Raw genomic sequence first — 20,207 nt, forward strand, 5'->3', positions numbered from 1 at the left:
GAATTATTTTTAAATTCTGGGGCTTAGAGTCATTTCAGGTGATGCTCATGTGTAATTAGTATTGGATTTCTTAGACTGTATTGCATCTATGCATACTCAAGAGTAGTAAGAATGGTTTGATATTACAGTGTTCCTCCAAGTCCCCTTGCAACTGTTAGGAATTCCATGGCTCAAAGGTCTTCGAGCCAAAATACATAAGTAGGATCAAGAAAATGTCCACTTGAGATTTCTGGGCACTATGACTTCCATAACATCTCATAAGAAGAGACTGCAGGAATCGGTCACAGCCTTGGTGTCTGCCAGAGCTCCGGCGACTCGCGTCCCCGCCCCTCCCTGGCGCTCTGGCGCGGGGTTGGCAGCTGCACAGCCCACACCCTCGCCAAGGGGAGCTGCCGGCACACGCTGTTTCCCGAACACATGGACATGCTGAAATATTTGCTAGTGGCCTGACCACAGGGGTCCCCAGAGCGTCCATGTTTAAAGTTGGATGTCCCCAGTCACACATTCATTGTGAGTTTGTGCATGTGTGTGCGAATGTGTGCGTGCGTGTGTGTGCATGTGATTCGTGGGCCCTGTGCTGGAGAGCAGGCATTTTCTTTAGCAACATATTTCACTTGATGTGTAACTTTTTTTTTTTTTTTGGTACTGGGGGTTAAACATGGGCACTTAACCACTGAGCCACATCCCCATTCCCTTTTTTGTATTTTATTTAGAGAGGGGATCTCACTGAGTTGCTTAGGGCTCTGCTAAGTTGCTGAGGCTGGCTTTGAACTCATGGTCCTCCTGCCTCAGCCTCCGAGCTGCTGGGATTACAGGCGTGTGCCACGGTGCTGGTTGGATGCGTAACTTTTAACTGTTTTAACTTTTAACTGCCAGCTTCTCCCAGTGCTCTGTTCTGGGCACTGCAGAGTGGTGGGTGCTCTGAAGTATTGGACATATAAATGGACTCCACACAGGAATGTGCAAACAAGGGGGAAAAGCCCCAGGTTCAACGGCTGCTGGCACTCCGCCTTTCCTTAACTGGTGCTCCCCTCCCACTGCCCCCCCATTTCCTGCTCTTTCTCCTGTTTCCTAGGTCCCTTCATTTTCCCCTTCCCAGGCCTCAGTGCACCCACTGGCACCTCAAGCACTGTGTGAGTCCAGCAGGGGCAGGTGGCAGGGACAGACCTCTGGGGGGTAGATCTTCCGGAGGATGAGCAGTGGGAGCAGGACTATTCCAGAGTGGTGGCTCCACGGTGCGCCCCGGGAGGACGGGGCATGTCTTTTAGGCAGCTTGCTTTGAGGGGCTGTTTTTCTAGATATCTTTATTTTGTTTAGAGTAGTCAAGTCCTCACGCTGTTTAGCTCAAAGTTACACTCGCTTGAGATCTTCTCCATTTGACCCAGAGTCAATCACAGTTAAACAAAAGCTATTCCTTGGCTTAGAATGAGATGTTCAGAATGCATTAGTCCTCAACTAATACTTTAAAAAAAATATTTATTTTTCAATTGTAGTTGGATACAACACCTTTACTTATGTTTATGTGGTGCTGAGGATCAAACCCAGGGCCTCTCACGTGCTAGGCAAGGCTCTACCGCTGAACCACAAGCCCAACTATATATCTTAATACTGCCAAAGTGTTGATGTTTCATTGGAGTCACTCGGACTTAGTTGGGGAAGGTTCTATGACTTTGTAGCATCTGGAAGGTCAGAAGGCATAGTGGAGTAACATGATAGGATACATATTTTAAAGTAAATGAAAATCATACTAAATGAATACTGTGCCTCTGGGTGGCTGAGATTGTAATTCTGGTTAGCTGCATCGTCTGCTGGAGCTTACTAGGATGATTTTATCACACAAAACTACCGAGAGGTGAATAAAGTGGGGTGTAGCCTTGGGTAGAATAATCCTGAAGTGGTTGGTCTGGTTTAACTGTAGGCTGATAAAACTAATTCTGAGAATCTTTGAGCTCAGTGAAGACTTTTGTGTCACTAGCCTGCAAGCCTGAGAAAGTGAGCTAAGCAAGAACAGCGTCACTCCCGTCACTCCCGCGGGGGTGATAGCTCTGCCCACAGACACACAAATGTAGACGAGTAGGTAGCATTTACTTAAATGAGAATCCAGCCCTGTTAAATGTCATGCTGCGCAGGTCGAGCACAGAACACATGTCAGTGAGGGGCCTCTGGGTTAGCTGGTGACTTTGAAGGGCGAGGAGGAATCAGCAGGCTCATTCTCCTGGTGCAATGCTCTTACATGCAGCCAGCGCTGCCCAGGTCAGGCAGGTGACCCGGCTAGATCAAAGGACAGTTGGTTCTCAGGGTCTGCAGCCAAGCATTCCAAAACTCTTCCCCCATGTTGCCCACTGTCCTGTTGTGACTTTACTGATGGCCAATGTGGACAGTGGAAAGGAACATCTAAAAACAATCTCTTGTTTTGAGTTACTTTTCCTTCTGAACCACATGCCAGGCATTGAGCTGGGAACACCACCTTCACTGTTCCATCTAACCCTAGATAACCAAGGAGGATGGTCAGTATTGCTGTGCCTGTAAGGAATGGGTGGAAAAGATGGGATTTAAGGAGGTCAAGAAACCTGCCCAGGTCCACCTGACAGCAACACACTGTGCTCCACACACAGCTGCTCCTGGAACAGGATACACAAATGTGATAAAATTGAGATGCAGGTAGTAAATCAAAATGCATTGAGATACCATGCCGCACCTTCCAGGATGCCCATGATTTGTTGTTGTTGTTAATTCAGGGAAACTGAAACCCTCATTTGTCACAGGTGGGAATGTGAAGCAGGTGCAGCTGCTGTGGAAAACAGTTGGGCAACTTCTCCAAAAGGGAAACAATTGCCATACAATATAACAATGTATATCCTAGGACACCCTTAAGAAAACTGAGAATATGGGTCCACACAAAAACCTATATGTGACCATTCACAGCAGCAAATGATCCCAAAGTGAAAATACCCTGAATGTCCATCAACTGATGAATGGATAAACAAAATGTGCAATGGAATATTATTGAGCCACAAAAAGGAAAGCCATACCAAGACATGCTACAACATGATGAAACTTGAAAACTTTATGTAAAATTAAAGAAGCCACATATCATATGGTTGTGTTTCAGTAACATTCCTAGAATATACAAATTCATAGAATCAAAGTAGATTAGTGGGTGCTGGGGGCTGGGGTAGAGAGAATGGGAGTGATTGCTAGTAGGGGTAGGATTTCTTCTTGCTTGGTTGAAATGTTCTGGAATTAGTAGTGATGGTTGTACAGCATAGTAAATACACTAAAATCCAACGGATGGTACACTTTCAAATGTTGAATTTTATGTTATGTGAACTTAGTCTTAGCTTTTTAAAAGGCAAGCTGAGGGTAGTTTCAGGAGGTCCTTCAGTCCTGGACTACAGGGTCTAGGTTTTATCTGGGGCACCAGGAAGCCAGTGAAAGTTTCTAAGGACAGTGACATGCTTGGAGTGAAGCCAAACTGTGTTAATTTTATCACATGGGGGTGTAGAATTCCAGCTGCCTCCTCTCCCTTGATCAGGTCAGTTCTCCTGTGGGGAAGCAGTTCTTTTCTGTTTGGATCCTAATAAAGCCTGTCTGTTTTAGTCAAAACCACTCTTGATATTACCCTTCTGACCCACTTCAGCCAATGCTCTCCTAGCCATCTCCCTGAGGGTGCCTCACCCCTGGTGGGAGGACGGGGGGGGTCATTTTAGAGTCTCCAGAGCCTCTTCCCCCTCCTCCTCCTCCTCCTTCTCCCCTTTTCTTCCTTCCACTTTCCTCCTCTTACTTTCTTCTCCCTTTTCGTCTCCTCCTTTTCCTCCTTCCTCTCCTCCTCTTCCTTTCTCTTAGTTTGCCATACAATATAGCAATGTAGTTGTAGATGGACAGGATGCATCTATTTCATTTGTTAATTTTTATGTGGTGCTGAGGATCGAACCCAGTGCCTCATGCATGCCAGGCAAGCGCTCTGCCACTGAGCCCGAGCCCCAGCCCCTCTTCCTTTTCTTAAGATTTAAAATCATGGACTTCTAAAAATATCTCATGGATCTCTACTTTGCCCAATAATATCACCTAATGCCATATGAGAACTGTGATCCCTTGTCTTCATTCTCCCTCCTTCCTCCCCAATCACACAGGAGGAGCACAGGAAAAAGGAGCCGGTAGCCCAGGTTCTAATGGCTGCCTGTCCTGCTGACAGCCTGACGGACAGCGCTCTCTTTTGTATGATGCTGCCCAATGATAACAGGGGTAATACCCGCTCCCCACCGGCCCTGCAGGGACTGCGCAGGCTCCCCAAGGCTCGGGTCTGTGCCACTGCACCAGCTGCACACCCGGCAATGGCCAGAGCAGCACCCTAGTAGGGAGTCAAGGTCCTGCCTGGGGCAAAACCCTGTCTTCAGAAGTCGGTTTCATCCCTCCCATCTTGACTACTTTAAGGACACACTGAAAGCTTTGACATAAGTCACTGCTTTAAGTGGCAAGATCCTTTTCCCAAAGTCATTTGGGAAATGTCCTAGCAGTAGAAGCCACTTCCAAGAAATGGTCTGAAGTGCCATAGTCAAGAAGGGACAGGGGCTCTGGGGATTTTGAGGTCAGCACACAAATGAGCCCTATCGGAGCTGTGGTGGGGACTTCCCAAGAAGCTCCGCCTGGCTGAGTCACCCTGTTGTTTGACCTGCAGTCCTCCCAAGCTGCAGCACTTGGCTGCCGTACTCAAGAGTGGAAAGTTCTCTGCTCCTCTGAGATCGCAAGGTAGGTTCACTGGGGTTAGACAGAGGACCCAGGACGGGGTGAGGGTGGAAACTGTTCTCCTTGTACATTTCTAGATCTTTCCTCTTCTGATTTAGAATACCTTCTATTCCACAGCCTACTACATAAAGATTTTTAAAAGGGAAGAGATGTCTTTACTCCTTAGCGTTGATACTATACAAGCTTCAAGTTCCACAATAGGCAAATTCATGTCTAGGTTTAAGAAAATGTGATGATGACTTGAGAAGAGAGGTCTTTAAAACGTTAGCAATTAGGACTCCGGTGGTAGCTCAGTGGAGAGCACTTGCCTGGCATGTGGGAGTATGATTCTCAGCACCACATATAAATAAAATAAAGATCCATCAATATATATATATATATGAAGTTAACAATTAGATGCTCAAAGAAGGAACAGTAACTGAAGTATCTTCTTGTTGAATGCAACTGACAGGTGCCACTCTCTGTGAGGACTCTGTCTCTGAGGCAGTGCCTGGGTCAATTCAGAACCAGATGGGGGCAATGGGGGATGAAGAAAAGACAGACAGACCCACAGATAGAGGAAGCTGGAGCCAGGGGTTCTCCATCCCCTGATGAGGGAGGACGAACCCAGAGCTAGCTCATCACGTTATTATACAAGTTTCATCAAAAAGGTTATTTGTGGGGCTGGGGTTGGGGCTCAGCGGTAGAGTGCTCGATTAGCACATGCAAGGCCCTGAGTTTGATCCTCAGCACCACATAAAAATAAATAAATAAAATAAAGGTACTTTTTAAAAAAAGTTATTTGTGGGAAAGTTCAGCAAAGCAGGCAATCTGAGGGATGCAGGGCTGGTGAGACATCAGGGTCATCTTGTTATGCTTAGATTTCTCTGTCCCTGGGAGCTGGTGCCCGAGGGATAACACTGTGTGCCTTTGCAGTAGCCTCCTCTGGCCAGCGTCGTCATAGCAACTGGGCCACATTGACCACCCCCTTTGCACAGGCAGCTACTCAGCCCTGAGGGAGCCAGACCATGGTTCAAATGACCGCTGTGCACAAGGCAGCAACTAACTGGCATAGAAATCTGGGTGCTGATGCTTGTATCTGTGAGAGTCCCGCAGGCTTTTGCATAGTTTTTGTGGAACAGGTTGAAAATTTCACTCTTTGGCAAACATGCACAAAGCTGTGTTTAGTCACACTTCTTATTGTAGAAGTCGATGGATTTGCTACTTTTCCATAATATTCCATTATTAGTTGCTCCTAAAGTACCCTGAGTTGTAGTCCTGTGAAATGGTATAAGTAGTGGTTGAAATAAAGATTATTCTGGAAGGAGAAAGCCCCCTGTCCTTGGGATTTGTTACATTTCACACAGTGACATTGGTGTGACCGGCCATTCCATCAGAATTCTTTTGGAATTTGCTATGCTAGCATAGCATCAGCTCCATGCAGGATTCCATCATGAGGAATGGCTATTACAACGTGGTGGCAACTGTGCTGTTGGTCATGAATTTTGAGAGAACGAGATCAGTGCAAGATCTTTGTGGCATCTGTCCAGCTGGTAAGTACCAAATTCCCATGTGTGTTGATGTGTCCTGTTGAAAACATGATTCAGTTAGCCTGGCAGTGAGGGCTGGCTCCTTTAAATGACCTTGTGTTCATGCACTTACAAATGTCTATTGGATGCTACACACCTGATGAGTGAGCACAGCCCGCTTATTTAACTCTGTGTCTCGACCTTGTCATCTGGGGACTACGGATCTCTCTCCTGCATTGGAGCGGGGCTGCAGAGATAGGGTAGAACAGTGCATGGTGTGGCAGGACCTCACGTCATGCTAGTTTGTGCGCAAGACCCTGTGCTCAGCTTGGGCCGCAGCAGAGAGTAAGCCGTTGCTAGTTGGCTTGGCAGAGTGTGAAAAGTCAAATGTATTCAAATCCTAGTGGACCCATGAAGGACATTAATCTTCTCCTGGATGTAGTCATATTGATCTCCTGGATCAATCATGAGAAATCATTCTTTCTTATTCAATAGACAAAGGCAAGTATTTTCCTTGTCTTGATTCCTTTGTTACAATATTTGTATTTTTCTCTAACTCTGTGATTATGCTAAGGGAAATCTTGCCAATGTATAATTTTAAAAAGTCAATAAACAAAATAATGTCTATCACTGAGATGTCTAGAAGACAAACAATGCTTTAATCCTAACTTTCTTGTGAACTTTATAATGCTTTGGGTGGTGACTGTTCATTGCTGAACATGTACATCTGTTATCTGCCTTTTAGGTACTTTCTGTGGAAAAAGCAAGAATCAGACTTGCATTCCCTGTCCTTCCAACAGCTATTCCAGCACAGGCGGACAGAGAGCCTGCAACATATGCACGAAGTGTGAAGGTGTGTGTTAAAAGCGCATCCTTCATCTGGGGGACGGGCTGGGGGCAGACTCTTGTTCCCCACTTTCTATTCCATCTCTATCTAATATGTCAAGTATCAAAGGCATGGAATCCTCAGTCAGTGGGCAGGTCGAATAAAAGTACTTAGTGTAGAAGTGATTACTTATGGGGCTTTTTAAATCTTAAAGAAAATGTTCACTTGACAAGAGGGAAACTTTCAATTAGCGAAGTGCAAAAGTGTCTTTATGGAGGTTCAAGAGTAGACGTGCTATTGGGAACGTGGGGAGGAGTGTGGGCATGATTTTTGCTGAAGAACATGAATTTGCTTCCTGGATGTGGAGGTCAAGTGGAAAAAGCACTGGGGCCTTGCAGGTTACCACAGGGTCAAGAAGCCGTGCTCCTTCACCAGCAACACAGAGTGTGACTGCATCTCAGGATTCCACTGCTTGGGGGCAGGATGTGCCATGTGTGACCCAGATTGTAAACCAGGCCAGGAACTGACAGCAGACGGTAGGTTTGCTCCTCCTGTGTCTATTCCAGTTTGTCACGTAGAGCAAGTGTATCATGCAGAAACTTAAAAGTAACATGTGATGATATTCAAGTTCATGATATCAACACCATGTTTTAATTAATAAAATGATATATACTTTTTTCCCATAAATAGAAATGATTTGAAATCAGGACATTTGCTAATAGTCAGAACCATGCCTTTTTACACATTTTAGATAAATGCAATACTCTACGTACAATTGGTGATCTCAGGGTTCTGTTTCAAGAACTGTTAAACAGTGCAAGGTTATATTAAGTTAATGACTTTGCCAATGCAAAGGAGGGTTATGAGATGATGAAATGCTTCAATCTTTCTTCAAGGTTGTAAAGACTGTAACCCTGGGACATTCAACGATCAGGAAGGTGGAGTCTGTAGACCCTGGACAAAGTATGTGTAATTTCACTTGCTTACACAATAGTGTCTGTGTTAAGTGTTTGAAAGACAGGACTATTGTCCTTGAAGCTATTTACCCCTTTGGAGTGTAGACCTACAGTGATGTGCTGTCACTTGACAGCGCCGTGACTTGACACACAGTGGGCATTCTTCCAGAAACAATCCCTGGAGCACTGAGATCAGATCCGCCAGGGGAACTCTGCCACCCTCTGCCTTGCCTGGTCTCCTCTGCTTTCTTCCAATCTCTTTGCTGTCTCTTACCTTCTGCACTGATCGCCCATCTCAGGTGGTCATTACCAGCACTGAGAGGGATACAGAAGGGCAAAGCGTGCTTCTTCCCCTCCAGAATGTCCCCATGGGCCACAACAGGGGGTGCAGCAGCCAATAGCACATGGAAGAATGTAACTGTGGACCCTGGGATCTGGCCCAGGGCCACTGAGACCGCCTTCACAGGCAGCTTGTGTGCCTAGGACAGCAGCCACAGGGGCAAGGAGAGGACACTCAGGAGACCTGAAACTGGCGGAGCAACGCGGTCTGTGGTCTCTGATAACCAATGCCTGGCCTCACATTCTATATGCCTTTCTTTTTTCCATTTGATTTTCTCACTAGAAAATCATTTTAATTATAATTTTGCAGTTACATTTTTATTGTATTTTACAAATGTGCTGATTGGTAACAGATTAGAATGTCCTTTTTTTTTTAAGGTCTTTTAACACAAATTGATCAGAGTATTTACGTGTGTGTGGAAAAGTGGATTGAACTGGGCTCTGGAGGATGGGTGGATTGGGGAGAGCTTAAGAGGAGGGAAAAACAGATCAATGATGATGGTGATGATGGTGATGGTTGTGTTGATGATTATAGTGATGATGGTGATGATGATTGTGGTGGTGATGATGATAGTGATGGTTGTGTTGATGATGATGGTGATGATGGTGATGATGATGGTGGTGGTGATGGTGATGGTGATGATGATGGTGATGATGATAGTGATGGTGTGATGGTGATGATGATGGTGATGATGATGGTGGTGGTGATGGTGATGGTGACGATGATGGTGATGATGGTGATGATGATGGTGGTGATGGTGATGATGATGGTGGTGGTGATGATGATGGTGGTGGTGATGCTAGCTACCATTTATTGAGTGTGTCAGGCAGGCAGAAGCGTGTCATTCATCCATTTGCTTTTCGTAACAGTCCTGCGAGCATATACTATCCTTACTTTGAAGATGACAAAACTGGGGCTCATGAAGACATCATAACTTGCTCAGAGTCACTCTGTAAAGCGGCAGGTCCAGGCTCAGACCTTGCGAGTCTGAAGCAAATGCTAGGAGTCCTAACCTTCTCTGACCCTCCACGTGTGCCCACGATGTGTGACTCTGAGTAATAAGTGTGTGGGTGGGGAAGGGGAGAGGCCAAGCAGGCTCAGCAGCCTGAAGTGTGCTGTCATGGAACAGAGGGAGCCTGGCATGGATCGCTAGCTTGGGAAGAAAAACCCAGTTCGTAAGTGGAGTGGGGTGAACTTCGTGCATCCTTGAAAGCTGAGTGAAAGCTGAAGGAAGCCAAATGGTCAAGTGGAACTTTTTCCTGCACACAGCCCCACCTCCATGACAAGTCCACTTCAGTGGGTGACAAGTATCAAAGTTTTCATTGGAGTCCTCCGTAACTAGATTAATCATCTGAACTCTTTTCCTTGAACTGTCTAAGCTGTTCACTGGATGGAAAATCAGTACGTGAGCCGGGGACGAAGGACAGCGATGTGGTCTGTGGACCTGCTCTGCCCGACATCTCTCCAGGTAACTGCTCTGTGACCTTGCCTGTCCCTGTGAGGGTGCAGGACAGTTGTGTTAACACCAGGTGAATGTATGGTGTCTATCCCGTTTCTGTGGAAAGCCCCCCAGTGTTGTGAGGTCTCCAATGCCACTCCTTCCACCTGCCTTGGGATCCATCTGCTGTTCTCAGGCATGTTTCCCTCTGAGAGACCTGTTAATACGCATGCCTGCTGGGACTCACCCCAAACCAGTGCTGCCCCTTTGTGAGCACCAAGTAGCGGGCACAAGCCCCAGTTTCCTCCCTGCTGGAAAGGCCACGCTGCTTAACTTCTGCCGGCCTCGAGGAGGACCGCCCAGTGTTGGCTCTTGCAGAGTCACTGGGTTTACGAAGCGCACAGGTTGGGGTGGCCCAGGCTTCTCCGGGGCTTGGCGCGCACCTGCCCCCCGCTGCCCGCCCTCACCTCTCCTCTGCTCCTTGCCAAGGGCACTCTGCGCAGGTCCTCACCTTCTTCCTGGCGCTGACCTCGGCCGCGGTGGTGTTCCTGCTGATCTTCCTGGTGCTCCGGCTCTCCGTGGTCAAGTGGAGCAGGAAGAAGTTCCTGTATATATTCAAACAACGTAAGGCCCACCGAACAGTATTGGACACGAGCGCTCGGGGCCAGGCTTTTTACTAGGAAGGAAAAGGGGATCTTTAAAGTTATAAAAAAGAGGTTAGATCAGCAGTGGTTATCAGCAGGACAACGCCATCCCCAAGGGGACCTTCCGCCAGCTGATGGTGGGGAGGGGCCGTTGGAGTCGGGGGCCAGGGTTCTACTGAGGGCCCACAGTGCCAGGGGAATGCCCGACAAAGAATGACGCAGCCCCAAATGTCAACAGTGCTGTGGTGGAGAAAGCCTGGCAGCTGATGTCGCAGGACCCTAGGGAAACGCCGGGTAGGAAGGCTGCAGTCTTGGGGGGCGAGCAGCTGTGCCTGCGGAGCCCTGGCCATGGGGGGATCAGGAAAGAGCCGTCCCTCTGGGAGAGAATGGCCTTAACTTCAGTGTAGATCTGCTGGAGGGGAAGGCAGGGAGAGCTGGGGGGCGGGGAGCTAAAGTGGCTTTAAGTAAGTGGATTATAATGACACCAATCTAGGTTAAATGAAAATTTCAGTAGTAAATTCCATTTGTTAATCCGTTACATAAGGGACTATTTTTAAAAATAACTTTATTCTATTTGTTATTATTTTTTTAAAAGTGGTGTCAAAATAAGGGACTATTTCTATAAAGAACTCAGCTGGTGTTCAGCACAGGGTCAGCACCCACTAAGCAAAAGCTGCTGTGTTTACAATTAAGTTTATGGTTCATGGATGGGGCAACCAGTGCTTGGTCTTCACGGAGCACCGATGAGTGACCACAGGCTAGATTTAACACGAGGGGTTCCTGGACGGAAGGAGCACTCTGAGGGCACCTACTTAGAAGTTGCAGTCCTACCCAAGACTCTTAGGGTCCAAAGCCTTTGAGCCGTGGGGAGCATCTAGGAACCGCATCAACGTCAAGGTTAACAAACTGCTGTGCGAGAAACTCTAACCGGGTCTATAAATAGAAGGCCTGGCTCCCCGGAAGCCGTCTGTCCGCAGCCCTCGGCGTCACAGCCGCCCACGCCAGACCCAGCTGGGCTCGCGGGCTCGCGCCCTTTGGCTGCTCTCCTGCCCTTCCCTGCAGAGGCCCCGGGAGGCTGCTCCCCTGCAGAGGCCCCGGGAGGCTGCTCCCCTGCCCTTCCCTGCAGAGGCCCCTGAGGCTGCTCCCCCTGCCCTTCCCTGCAGAGGCCCCGGGAGGCTGCTCCCCTGCCCTTCCCTGCAGAGGCCCCGGGAGGCTGCTCCCCTGCCCTTCCCTGCCCTTCCCTGCAGGGGCGGCTGCGGGTGCGCGTGGCTGGCGGTTTTCTCTCAATTTCGGGTCTTTTAAGTTTCCCCCGTGTTGACTCACCGTCCGCTCTTGCCCACCCTGACACGGGCGGACCGGACCGGGGCTGTCTGCAGTGCGGGCGGGAAACCATCCTGTACCTAAGCACGCGTGCATCTCCTCGTGGTTTTGATTTGCATTTCCCCGACCACCCAGAGGCCGGCCTCCTGGGCGCTGGGCCGCTCCGTTCCTCTTTTGTGAGGGGCGACCTCTCCCAGGGCTGTCCTGCTTTCCGGGCAGATCCCAGGATCTCTGCTGTCCGTCCGTGAGCTGCGGATGATCTTCTCCGGACTCTGACGCTCGCTCTTTCTTGGTCTACAGCTCTCAGACCATCACCCGCACCTTAAAGGACTGTCCCCACCACCACCCAAAGGGACAGAGAGTTCTTTATAAGATACTTTTCAGAAGTATTTGGAATCGGAGCCTTAATGGGACCACGCCCACTGGGATACCGGAGTTGGCTTCTGGGTTCCCCGCAGGGGTGTCTCGGGCAGAAAGAAAACCCACAAAACTCATTGCCCGGTTGTTCCTCGAGGCTCTGAGATTCTTGGCCTTTCCACCCGCTTCTTTCCACCTTCCAGTATCATCTCATGTTTGTTTTATATGTAAGTCCAGAGTTTTCTGCGGGATTCAGTAGCAAGATATGGAGAAGCATGTCCCCCCACACCTGCCTGAAGTGGATCTCCAGCGCCATTCTTGAGTTAATCTTTGATACAATTTCAAAAGACAGCTCCCTGGCATTTCTGAAGGTCTTGACAGTTTTTGTTGCCTTTTAGGGACAGTGTGGTTGTCTGGTTTTGGTTGTATTTTTTTTTAAGAGTAACAAGCATGTGAAATTGGGATAGGCCTTGAGCCTTGTCAGGTCTCGGGAAATACCTGCTTAGGATTTGAAAGTTTCTCAGCAGTAACATAAACACTTCAAGGGAACTTGCAGAAGGAGATCTAGAAGCTGGGCACAGGTTGGTTCTTTGGTTACTATTGGATGGAAGTGGTGGAGATGTCTTTAAAGTAGTCAGCATAGGATTTCATTTAAGAGAAATTGTCTAATATCTAAACAAGTAACCCCAAGACGAAAGTAGATACTGCTAAATTGAAACTAGAGCTGTGCCTGGGAGATGGCTGATATTTTATGCTTACAGTCACTCACGCATAGGACTTTTTTAGTTATCGTAGAAAATAAAGAAAATAGTTTTAAAAGACCAATAAAATATTTGGGAAAAGGAAATAAATCTTCAATAATCTCCAGGAAAAGCTCATACTCACTGTTACTCTGAAATAAGTCAGCTGAAGTTAAAGCTGAGAATATTTGCTGCTTAGAAATGTTCTACAACTGTGATTTGTGGAAAATAAGCATTGTGTGATTTAGACCACAAACATAAGTATCTTTTAAATCATTTTCTAGCATTTATTAAACCAGTACAAACTGCCCAAGAGGAAGACGCCTGCAGTTGCCGGTTTCCAGAAGAAGAAGAAGGAGGATGTGAACTGTGAAGTGAAATCCCAAGAGCTGTCGGAACTCGCCGGAAAGAAGCCAGAGAAATTGAGTGATCTCACTGTCATGTCCTTTTAGATTGAAAAGTGTCACACTAGAAAGCACCCAGCATTGCCCCTGATGAGTCTTCTCTAATGCTAATGAGTTGGCCTTTACAAATGTTCCACTCTTAACAGAAACTTGGGGCGGTGTTGGTGGTGAATGTAAGATGCTACTTAACAGGACTGGGCTAGGTTTTTGAAATCCATAGAAAAAAATGATAGTTTCAAGTCAATCCCATCAGGGGCTGGGAATGGAGCTCAGTGCTGAGTGTGTGTAAGGACCTGGGTTCAATCCCCAGCCCCACAAACAAACAAACAGAAACAGAGATTTCAATTCAATCACATGGGCAGTGGTCCAGCCAAACTTACCATCAAAACCAATGCAGGTTTTTTGTGTGTGTGCTAAGTGACATATGACCGTAAGCCGTAGAATAAGCAGTAAATATTCCCTACCAGAATTTCCATTAGTCCCGTCATTCACACAATGACGTCCTCCACTGTCAGCAATGATGAGAGCCCCTGAGTTGGGATCAAGAAGGAGACATCACAGAATTTAAATATTTTTGCCCGGGCTGGGGTCCTCTTCATACCCTCACCTTTTGCCGTTGTCCCTCTGAGCCCTTACATTAATCAATGGGACATGCCTGAAAAGCATGAAGTTCAAGGAAAAAGGAGCCCCTGGGCACTCAACCCAGCCCAAGCACTAGTGCAGGGCACCAAGCTCCCACGGCCTCCTCTGGCCACCATTTGCCTTTGTATGGCTTATGAGCTCAGGATGGTTTTCGCATTCTTAAGTGGTTAAAAATAAGAGTGCTATCTCATGGCACATAGAATTATTGGAAACTCAGATTTCATAGTCCATAAATAAAATTTTATGGGCACCCAGCTACATCCACACACCTGGTCAAAAACCACCTTTGCACGACTTGTGTCAGAGGCTGTAGAGTTCCACAATGTCTAAAAATTTGATATCTGACCCTTTGTAGGGTCAAAGTCAAGGTCAGAGGATCCATCAGAATGCAACTTCTCTCCTCATCTTCTGCCCACTCCCAGGCAACCTCTCTAGGAAATTTGGAATTTTTTTCTTGCTTCAAAAAAATCACTTATTATTTAATTTTGCGTCCTAACACTGTTGTTTAGCTGTGTTTGTTTTTGAGCTTTATGAAAATGATACTGTGCTGTATGGAGACTTCTGTGAGTTGCTGTAATCATTCCAAATTATATTTATAAGGCTTATGCGTGTTGTCATGTGCATTCATTTGGCGAAGACGATACACCACAATTTACCAATCCTTCCTCTGCCAAGTTATGTTTGGGCTGTTTCAGGTTCTTTGCAGTCACCAACAATGTTGCCATGAATGTTCTTTTGGGTAGCAGTGTCTCTAGGGAAACTTCCTGAAGGTAGAGTTGCTGGATCTTAGGGCATGTGAATGCTCTGCTTGATGAGCTAGTGACGGTAACAGTTAGGACCTGCTAGGTTATGCAGAAGTAACAAAAGACACCCCACCGCCAATCTTAATGGATTGCAACCAAAGAACAAAGGTACATTTTTTTATTGTCACTGCGTGCCCACGATGGCTGAGGCTCTGTCTTATGTTATTTCACTCCAGGATTTGGGTGCAGGGAGCTCCTTCTTAGAACATGGGCCGCCTTAAGGGAAAGGGATACACGTCACTTTCACTCATCTTTAGTTGGTTAGACACTAACTAACCTTTAGAGTAGTCACCAGCTCAGCTAGGGATTGACAGACAGAAAATCCTGATCTTTACACAGGGAGGGGCAAGTGCTTCCAAGGGTGCAGCCGTGTCCTCCTCTAGTTCACGCGGCTGAGTCATCGAGTGTCCTGCTGATCTGACCCTCTCTGACCCGCGCTATCAGCTCCCTGAGTTCTGCCAACTTAGTGGCATTTCACTGTGGCTTTCTTTGGCATTTTTTCAATTACTAATGGTACTTTGTCACATGGTTATATACCGCTGAGTTTTTAATGAAATGCTTACTCATGCTTTTAGTCTATTTTTTAAAATTTGGTTGTCTGTCTTATTGATTCACAGAATTTTCTTATATATTCTAGAGAATAATCTCTGTTCGGTTGTATATAATAAATATCTCCTTTGTGATTTTTTTTTCTTTTTAATGGCATCTTTCTTTGAACTTTCTGCTAATAAGCAACAAAGCTCTCCATTCAATTTGATTAAAGCTATCTTTCTTTTCTTATATGGATCACATTTGGTTGCTGTTGCTGCTTGATCAAAGAAGTTCTTTCAAATAATGTCATAAAGATAGCTGTTCACAGGGAGGGGAGAAGTAGGGGGGATAGGAAGGCAGCAGAATAGACACTATGATTGCTGTGTGTATAGGTGACTCTATGACCAGTGTGATTCTGCAATCTGTACAATCAGAAAAATCGAGAAATTATACCCCAATGATTCAAATGTATGAATTGCCAAGATCATTGTAAAGTCATGTGTAGCTAATAAAAAAATAAAATTAAAAAAATTTAAAAAAAGTAAGAGGGAGAAACAAACAAACAAACAAAAAAAGATAGCTGTTCACATCTCAGCCCCAGAGCTTTTGACTTTCCTGTTGTAGTCCAACCTGTCAGGAACTGATTTTTGTGCATGTGGGATCAGGGATGACGGGACCATTCACTCAGTGCTCCATCTGTGCCCTGCAGATCTGCAAGGCCACCTCTGCCCTCCATCAAGTGTCCATTGGCCACAGGCCTGCTGCTGGGCTGTTATGTCCCATCGTCACTTTGGTGTTCCTGCACTGATGCCACACTGTCTCATTTCAGTGGCTTTGTGATGGTCTTGGTATCTGATGGGACATATCTTTCACCTTTTTCTACTTAAAGATTGTTGAGGCTATTTTTAACCCTTCATTCTTCTCTATAAATTTTAGAAACTGAATTCCAAAAAATTTCCATTGAAGCTTCTCTCTCTTTTTTTTTCTTTTTTCTTTTTGGTTGTGCCAGGGATGGAACCCAGGGGTTCTTGCAGGCTTGACAAGAGCTCCACCCCTGAGCTGCACCCCATCCCTTGAAGGAAACTTCACTATAGATAGATCATTCTAGAGAGGGCTAATATTTTCTCCAGGAGGAGGTGATTTATGCCGGTGCTGAGAAGAGCACCTGACGCAGCAGGTGCTGTACCCATGCTGGATCTTCCCATCCATAAGAGTCACACTACTGTCCTCCATCTCGTTGAGGCTTTAGTGTCCTTCAGAAAAGTTTTAAACAATGTCTCCAGAAATGTTTCATGCATCTTCCATTCAGTTTATTTCTGGGTGTTTTGCTCTATTGTCACTGGTAGAATGGTTTTGCTTGTTGTGAACTGTAGGGGTGAAGGGAGCCTGTTCATCTTCATTGTAGACAGCCTCTTTGCCAAACTTTCCTATTATTTCTAATAAAGTGTAGTGGATTATTTTGATTGTTTACACCATCATGTTATCTACGATAATAATAGTTTCTTCCTTTTGGGTGTGTGTGGGACTAGGTGCTCTACCACTAATGTACACCCTTATTATCAGACAGTGTCTTGCTAAGTTGCTGAGGCTGGCCTTGAATCTGTGATCCTCCTGCCTCAGCCTCCCAAGTTGCTGAGATTACAGGTGTGACTCACCATTCTTGGCTATTTTCTTCCTTTTCTAGTTCTTTCTTATGCTTGTCTTCCTGCTAAAATACAATGTGATAGTATGATTTTTATTCTCTTATACTACTTTCAGTTTTGGGCTTTCTTTTTTTTTTTTTTTTTTGTAAAACATGCTTGATCAAATAAGGAAGTTCCCTTTTATTCTTCACATTTTTGTTTTATTTGTCTGTGTTTTGAGATAGGGTCTTGTTCTCTTGCCCAGGATGGCTTTGAACTCCTGTGCTCAAGTGATGCTTCTCTTCCTGCCTCAGTCTCCTGAGTAGCTGGGACAACAGCAGTGCCCCTCTCTCTGGGCCGGGTGCCCAGCAACTCTGTAAATTCTGCATGGTTTTTACCTTGGCTTTGGGCACAAGATATCTCATTCTCTGTGGCTTACCATGAAAATTCAGAAGGAACCGGTCATGCCCCTCTGATGTAAGGCATTCAAAATGACGCCACAAACTCCTACTTGTCCCAGAGAATAAACCCCAAAAATCCCCAGTGTGCTCTGCCTATCTGATGGACTTTGCTTATTACATGGGCCGTGTGATCTCTTTATCATAGTATATTTTGGTATAATGTGTAAAAGTTACAAATGAAAAACACAGGAACTTGGAGTGTGAATCATCTTTTCCCCTAAATGATAGTTAACAAATAAGGAAAATCAAAACAGGATAAAATAATCCTGTTTGGGGATTAATTTGGGAAACTCAACTGTTCGGCTTAATAGAAATAAATGTAAATATCTATGATCAAAATAAATTAACATGGGAATATACCAGTTTAAAACAGTTTTCAAGTGCCCCCAAACCAGTCTAGGTTATTTTTGAAACAAATTTTGATTTTATTCTTAGTGGAAGATATCACTCTGATGGAAACTCTAGATATGAGGGGGCCTGGCTGTACAGGGTGCCTCCTGCCTGGCGGGCAGACTTTCCATTCGTGGGTAGCTGAGGCCGATGAGGGCCGGCAGTGGAGGCTGGTGTGGTCTGTGTGGCGGGGCCACAAAGGGGTCACTAAGGGCTTTTAAAAAGAGCTCTGAAATAAATCAATAAAAAACTTATCATCTTCATAGAAAAAAAGACAGCTTATTCTTAAAACTTTATGTTACTATTGCAACATCAGATCATAAAGGCTAATAAGGAAATGAGGCGCCACTCTTTGTAAACAATGGAAACTTAGACTTCAGTGCCAAAATATGTTAAAGACGGGGAGTTTGAGATTCCTTTTGCTCCCAATATTTGACTAATCAGTCACATAAAAATGAATGCTGTTCTATATCAGTGTTGATTCAGAACCGTATTTCAAATTAAGGTTTTAAAACAAATTAAAGGCTTTTAAACAACGTGTCTTTTCCAGATTCTTGGAAGAAACTGATTTTGACCAATTCATCAAAGGAGCCGACTACAAAATGTGATTCTTCCCTTGAACTGGTGTCTATGGAGGTGACTGCCCTGCCCTAGGAACCGTGTTAAGACACAAAGGCACAGGGACTTCCTGACAAGGGGCCAGGCAACGTCAACCTGAGCAGAGCCGCACTGGGGAACAGAGTTTCTTCACTGGACCCAACATAACTGAGGACCTACTGTGTGCTAGGAAGAGGACTGCAAGCTGCCCTCCTGTGCTTACGGGTTGGTCCAGGTGGTACGGCCGCTCACCCTGTGTACCTGGAGGGGCAGCTGTCCCAGGCTAGAGGGGTGGGGAGGGAGTGCTTCCTGGGGAGACTGAGGAGAGGACATGCTGGGCAGGGGCCCCCGGAAGGAGCCAAGGGCCAAGCAAGAGGGAGAAGGCTGGGGCTGGGGCCGGAGAAGAGAAGAAGGAAGTGGCGGCTGGAGAGGGAGCGGTATCTAGATTTTCTAAGTCAAGCTGAGCCACTTGGATCTCACTCTGTGGACACGGGGGAGCCGGAGAAGGGGTGGCTCAGGCCGGTGTTTCAGAACGCTCCCTACCGCAGTGGAAGAAGTTAGAGGCAAGACCAGGTTTGCAGCGGGTGAGGAGGCTGCTCAGGAACCCAGGGCGGGGCAGCAGCGTGAGGACAGAGTGGGAGCTGGGCAAGCCTCATCTGGGGCTGGGGCAACACCCTGGTTTCTTTTTTCTTTTTCTTTTTTTTTAAAGAGAGAGTGAGAAAGGGAGATAGAGAGAGAAAGAATTTTAATATTTATTTTTTAATTATCGGCAGACACAACATCTTTGTTTGTACGTGGTGCTGAGAATCGAACCCGGGCCGCACGCATACCAGGTGAGCGCGCTACTACTTGAGCCACATCCCCAGCCCCAACACCCTGGTTTCTGGTTCAGGCATCTGGGAGGACAGAGGAACCCTTAGCAGAGCCACAGAGCCCTGGAGGGGGAGCACGGGGGTCAGGAGAGCTGGCTAGCGGCAGCACTGGACTCCGGGTTTCCCCAGCGGAGAGCATGTGAGCCACAGCAGAGCCAGGAGGACACCACATGGCAGGCCGGGGACGGGAGTGGCATCCCAGTGCCCCTGGCAGGGTCTCTGGGCTCCAGCAGATGAGCGTGGCCACAGGACGGCCAAAGGCTGGGAAGAGTCTGGAGCAGTGACCACAGAGTGTGCACTGGCTTCAGCCACAAAGAGGTGGCTTGGAAGGGTCCTGAGAAGTGCCAACCTGAAGAGCCAGACTTCTGTGACCCAGAAGCCCACAAGGAGCCCTCTGGGAGGTGACAGGGTGGTGAGAGTGGGTGTCCTCATACCTTTCCAAAGCTGTGAGTGAAAGAGATGGGGAGGGAATGAGAGGACCACGTGGGGTCTCAGGCAGGGTCATCAGATGGGTGCAGTCACCAGTGAAAGGTGAGCTTCAGACGAACAGGAATCATTCCTCACTGAGGACAGGCTTCCACTGTAAAGTGTTCATCTGAAATCCCAATGTAGCCGCACACCCTGCATTCTTATTTGCTAAATGTGGTGAACCCAGTTGAAGGGAGTCTTTGGCTCTCTTAACGGGGAGGTTTGAAGAAGGCTGAACGCAGATATTATGGGGGGTCCAGGCGCAAGGAGGACGAGAGCGCTTGGGAAGCGGGTGCGGCCTCCAGCTAAGAGCAGAGGACAAACGCAGATGGGGGGCTGGGGGCCCCAGGCTGGGAGGAGGGGCAGGAGGGCTGGCTGAGGTTCTGGGGTCCTCTGCTGACTGGGGGCAGGGGAGAGGAATGGGCCGAGAGGAGGCTGAGGGGGGCTTGCTCATTCTGGGTGAGGGGTCTTCTCCCTGCAGGGTCCAGGTCCAAATCCAGAACACGTCTGCTTTTCCCAGAAGGGCCCAGCAGAGGCCAAGC

The 20,207-nt window shown here is 47.0% G+C and overlaps 1 protein-coding gene across 4 annotated transcripts; it reads left to right on the forward strand.

Annotated features, from left to right (window-relative positions):
• Nucleotides 1–4,661: 4,661 nt before the first annotated feature.
• Nucleotides 4,662–15,264, forward strand: Tnfrsf9 (TNF receptor superfamily member 9). 4 transcript variants are annotated; one of them, XM_076863394.2, is made up of 8 exons: nt 4,662–4,749; nt 6,149–6,278; nt 7,000–7,107; nt 7,479–7,616; nt 7,977–8,043; nt 9,756–9,844; nt 10,304–10,438; nt 13,160–15,264. In XM_076863394.2, exons 2-8 carry the CDS (start codon nt 6,164–6,166, stop codon nt 13,246–13,248), a joined length of 741 nt encoding a protein of 246 aa, XP_076719509.2. In that variant the 5' UTR covers nt 4,662–4,749; nt 6,149–6,163; the 3' UTR covers nt 13,249–15,264. The 4 variants fall into 4 exon arrangements, with proteins under 4 accessions (XP_076719509.2, XP_076719511.2, XP_076965875.1 ...); XM_076863396.2 differs by having other exon boundaries at nt 4,688–4,749; nt 6,154–6,278; XM_077109760.1 differs by having other exon boundaries at nt 4,703–4,749; nt 6,093–6,278.
• The last annotated feature ends 4,943 nt before the right edge of the window (nt 15,265–20,207 follow it).

The sequence above is a fragment of the Callospermophilus lateralis genome, chromosome 7 (assembly GCF_048772815.1).
Source record: "Callospermophilus lateralis isolate mCalLat2 chromosome 7, mCalLat2.hap1, whole genome shotgun sequence".
Taxonomy (NCBI): domain Eukaryota; kingdom Metazoa; phylum Chordata; class Mammalia; order Rodentia; family Sciuridae; genus Callospermophilus; species Callospermophilus lateralis.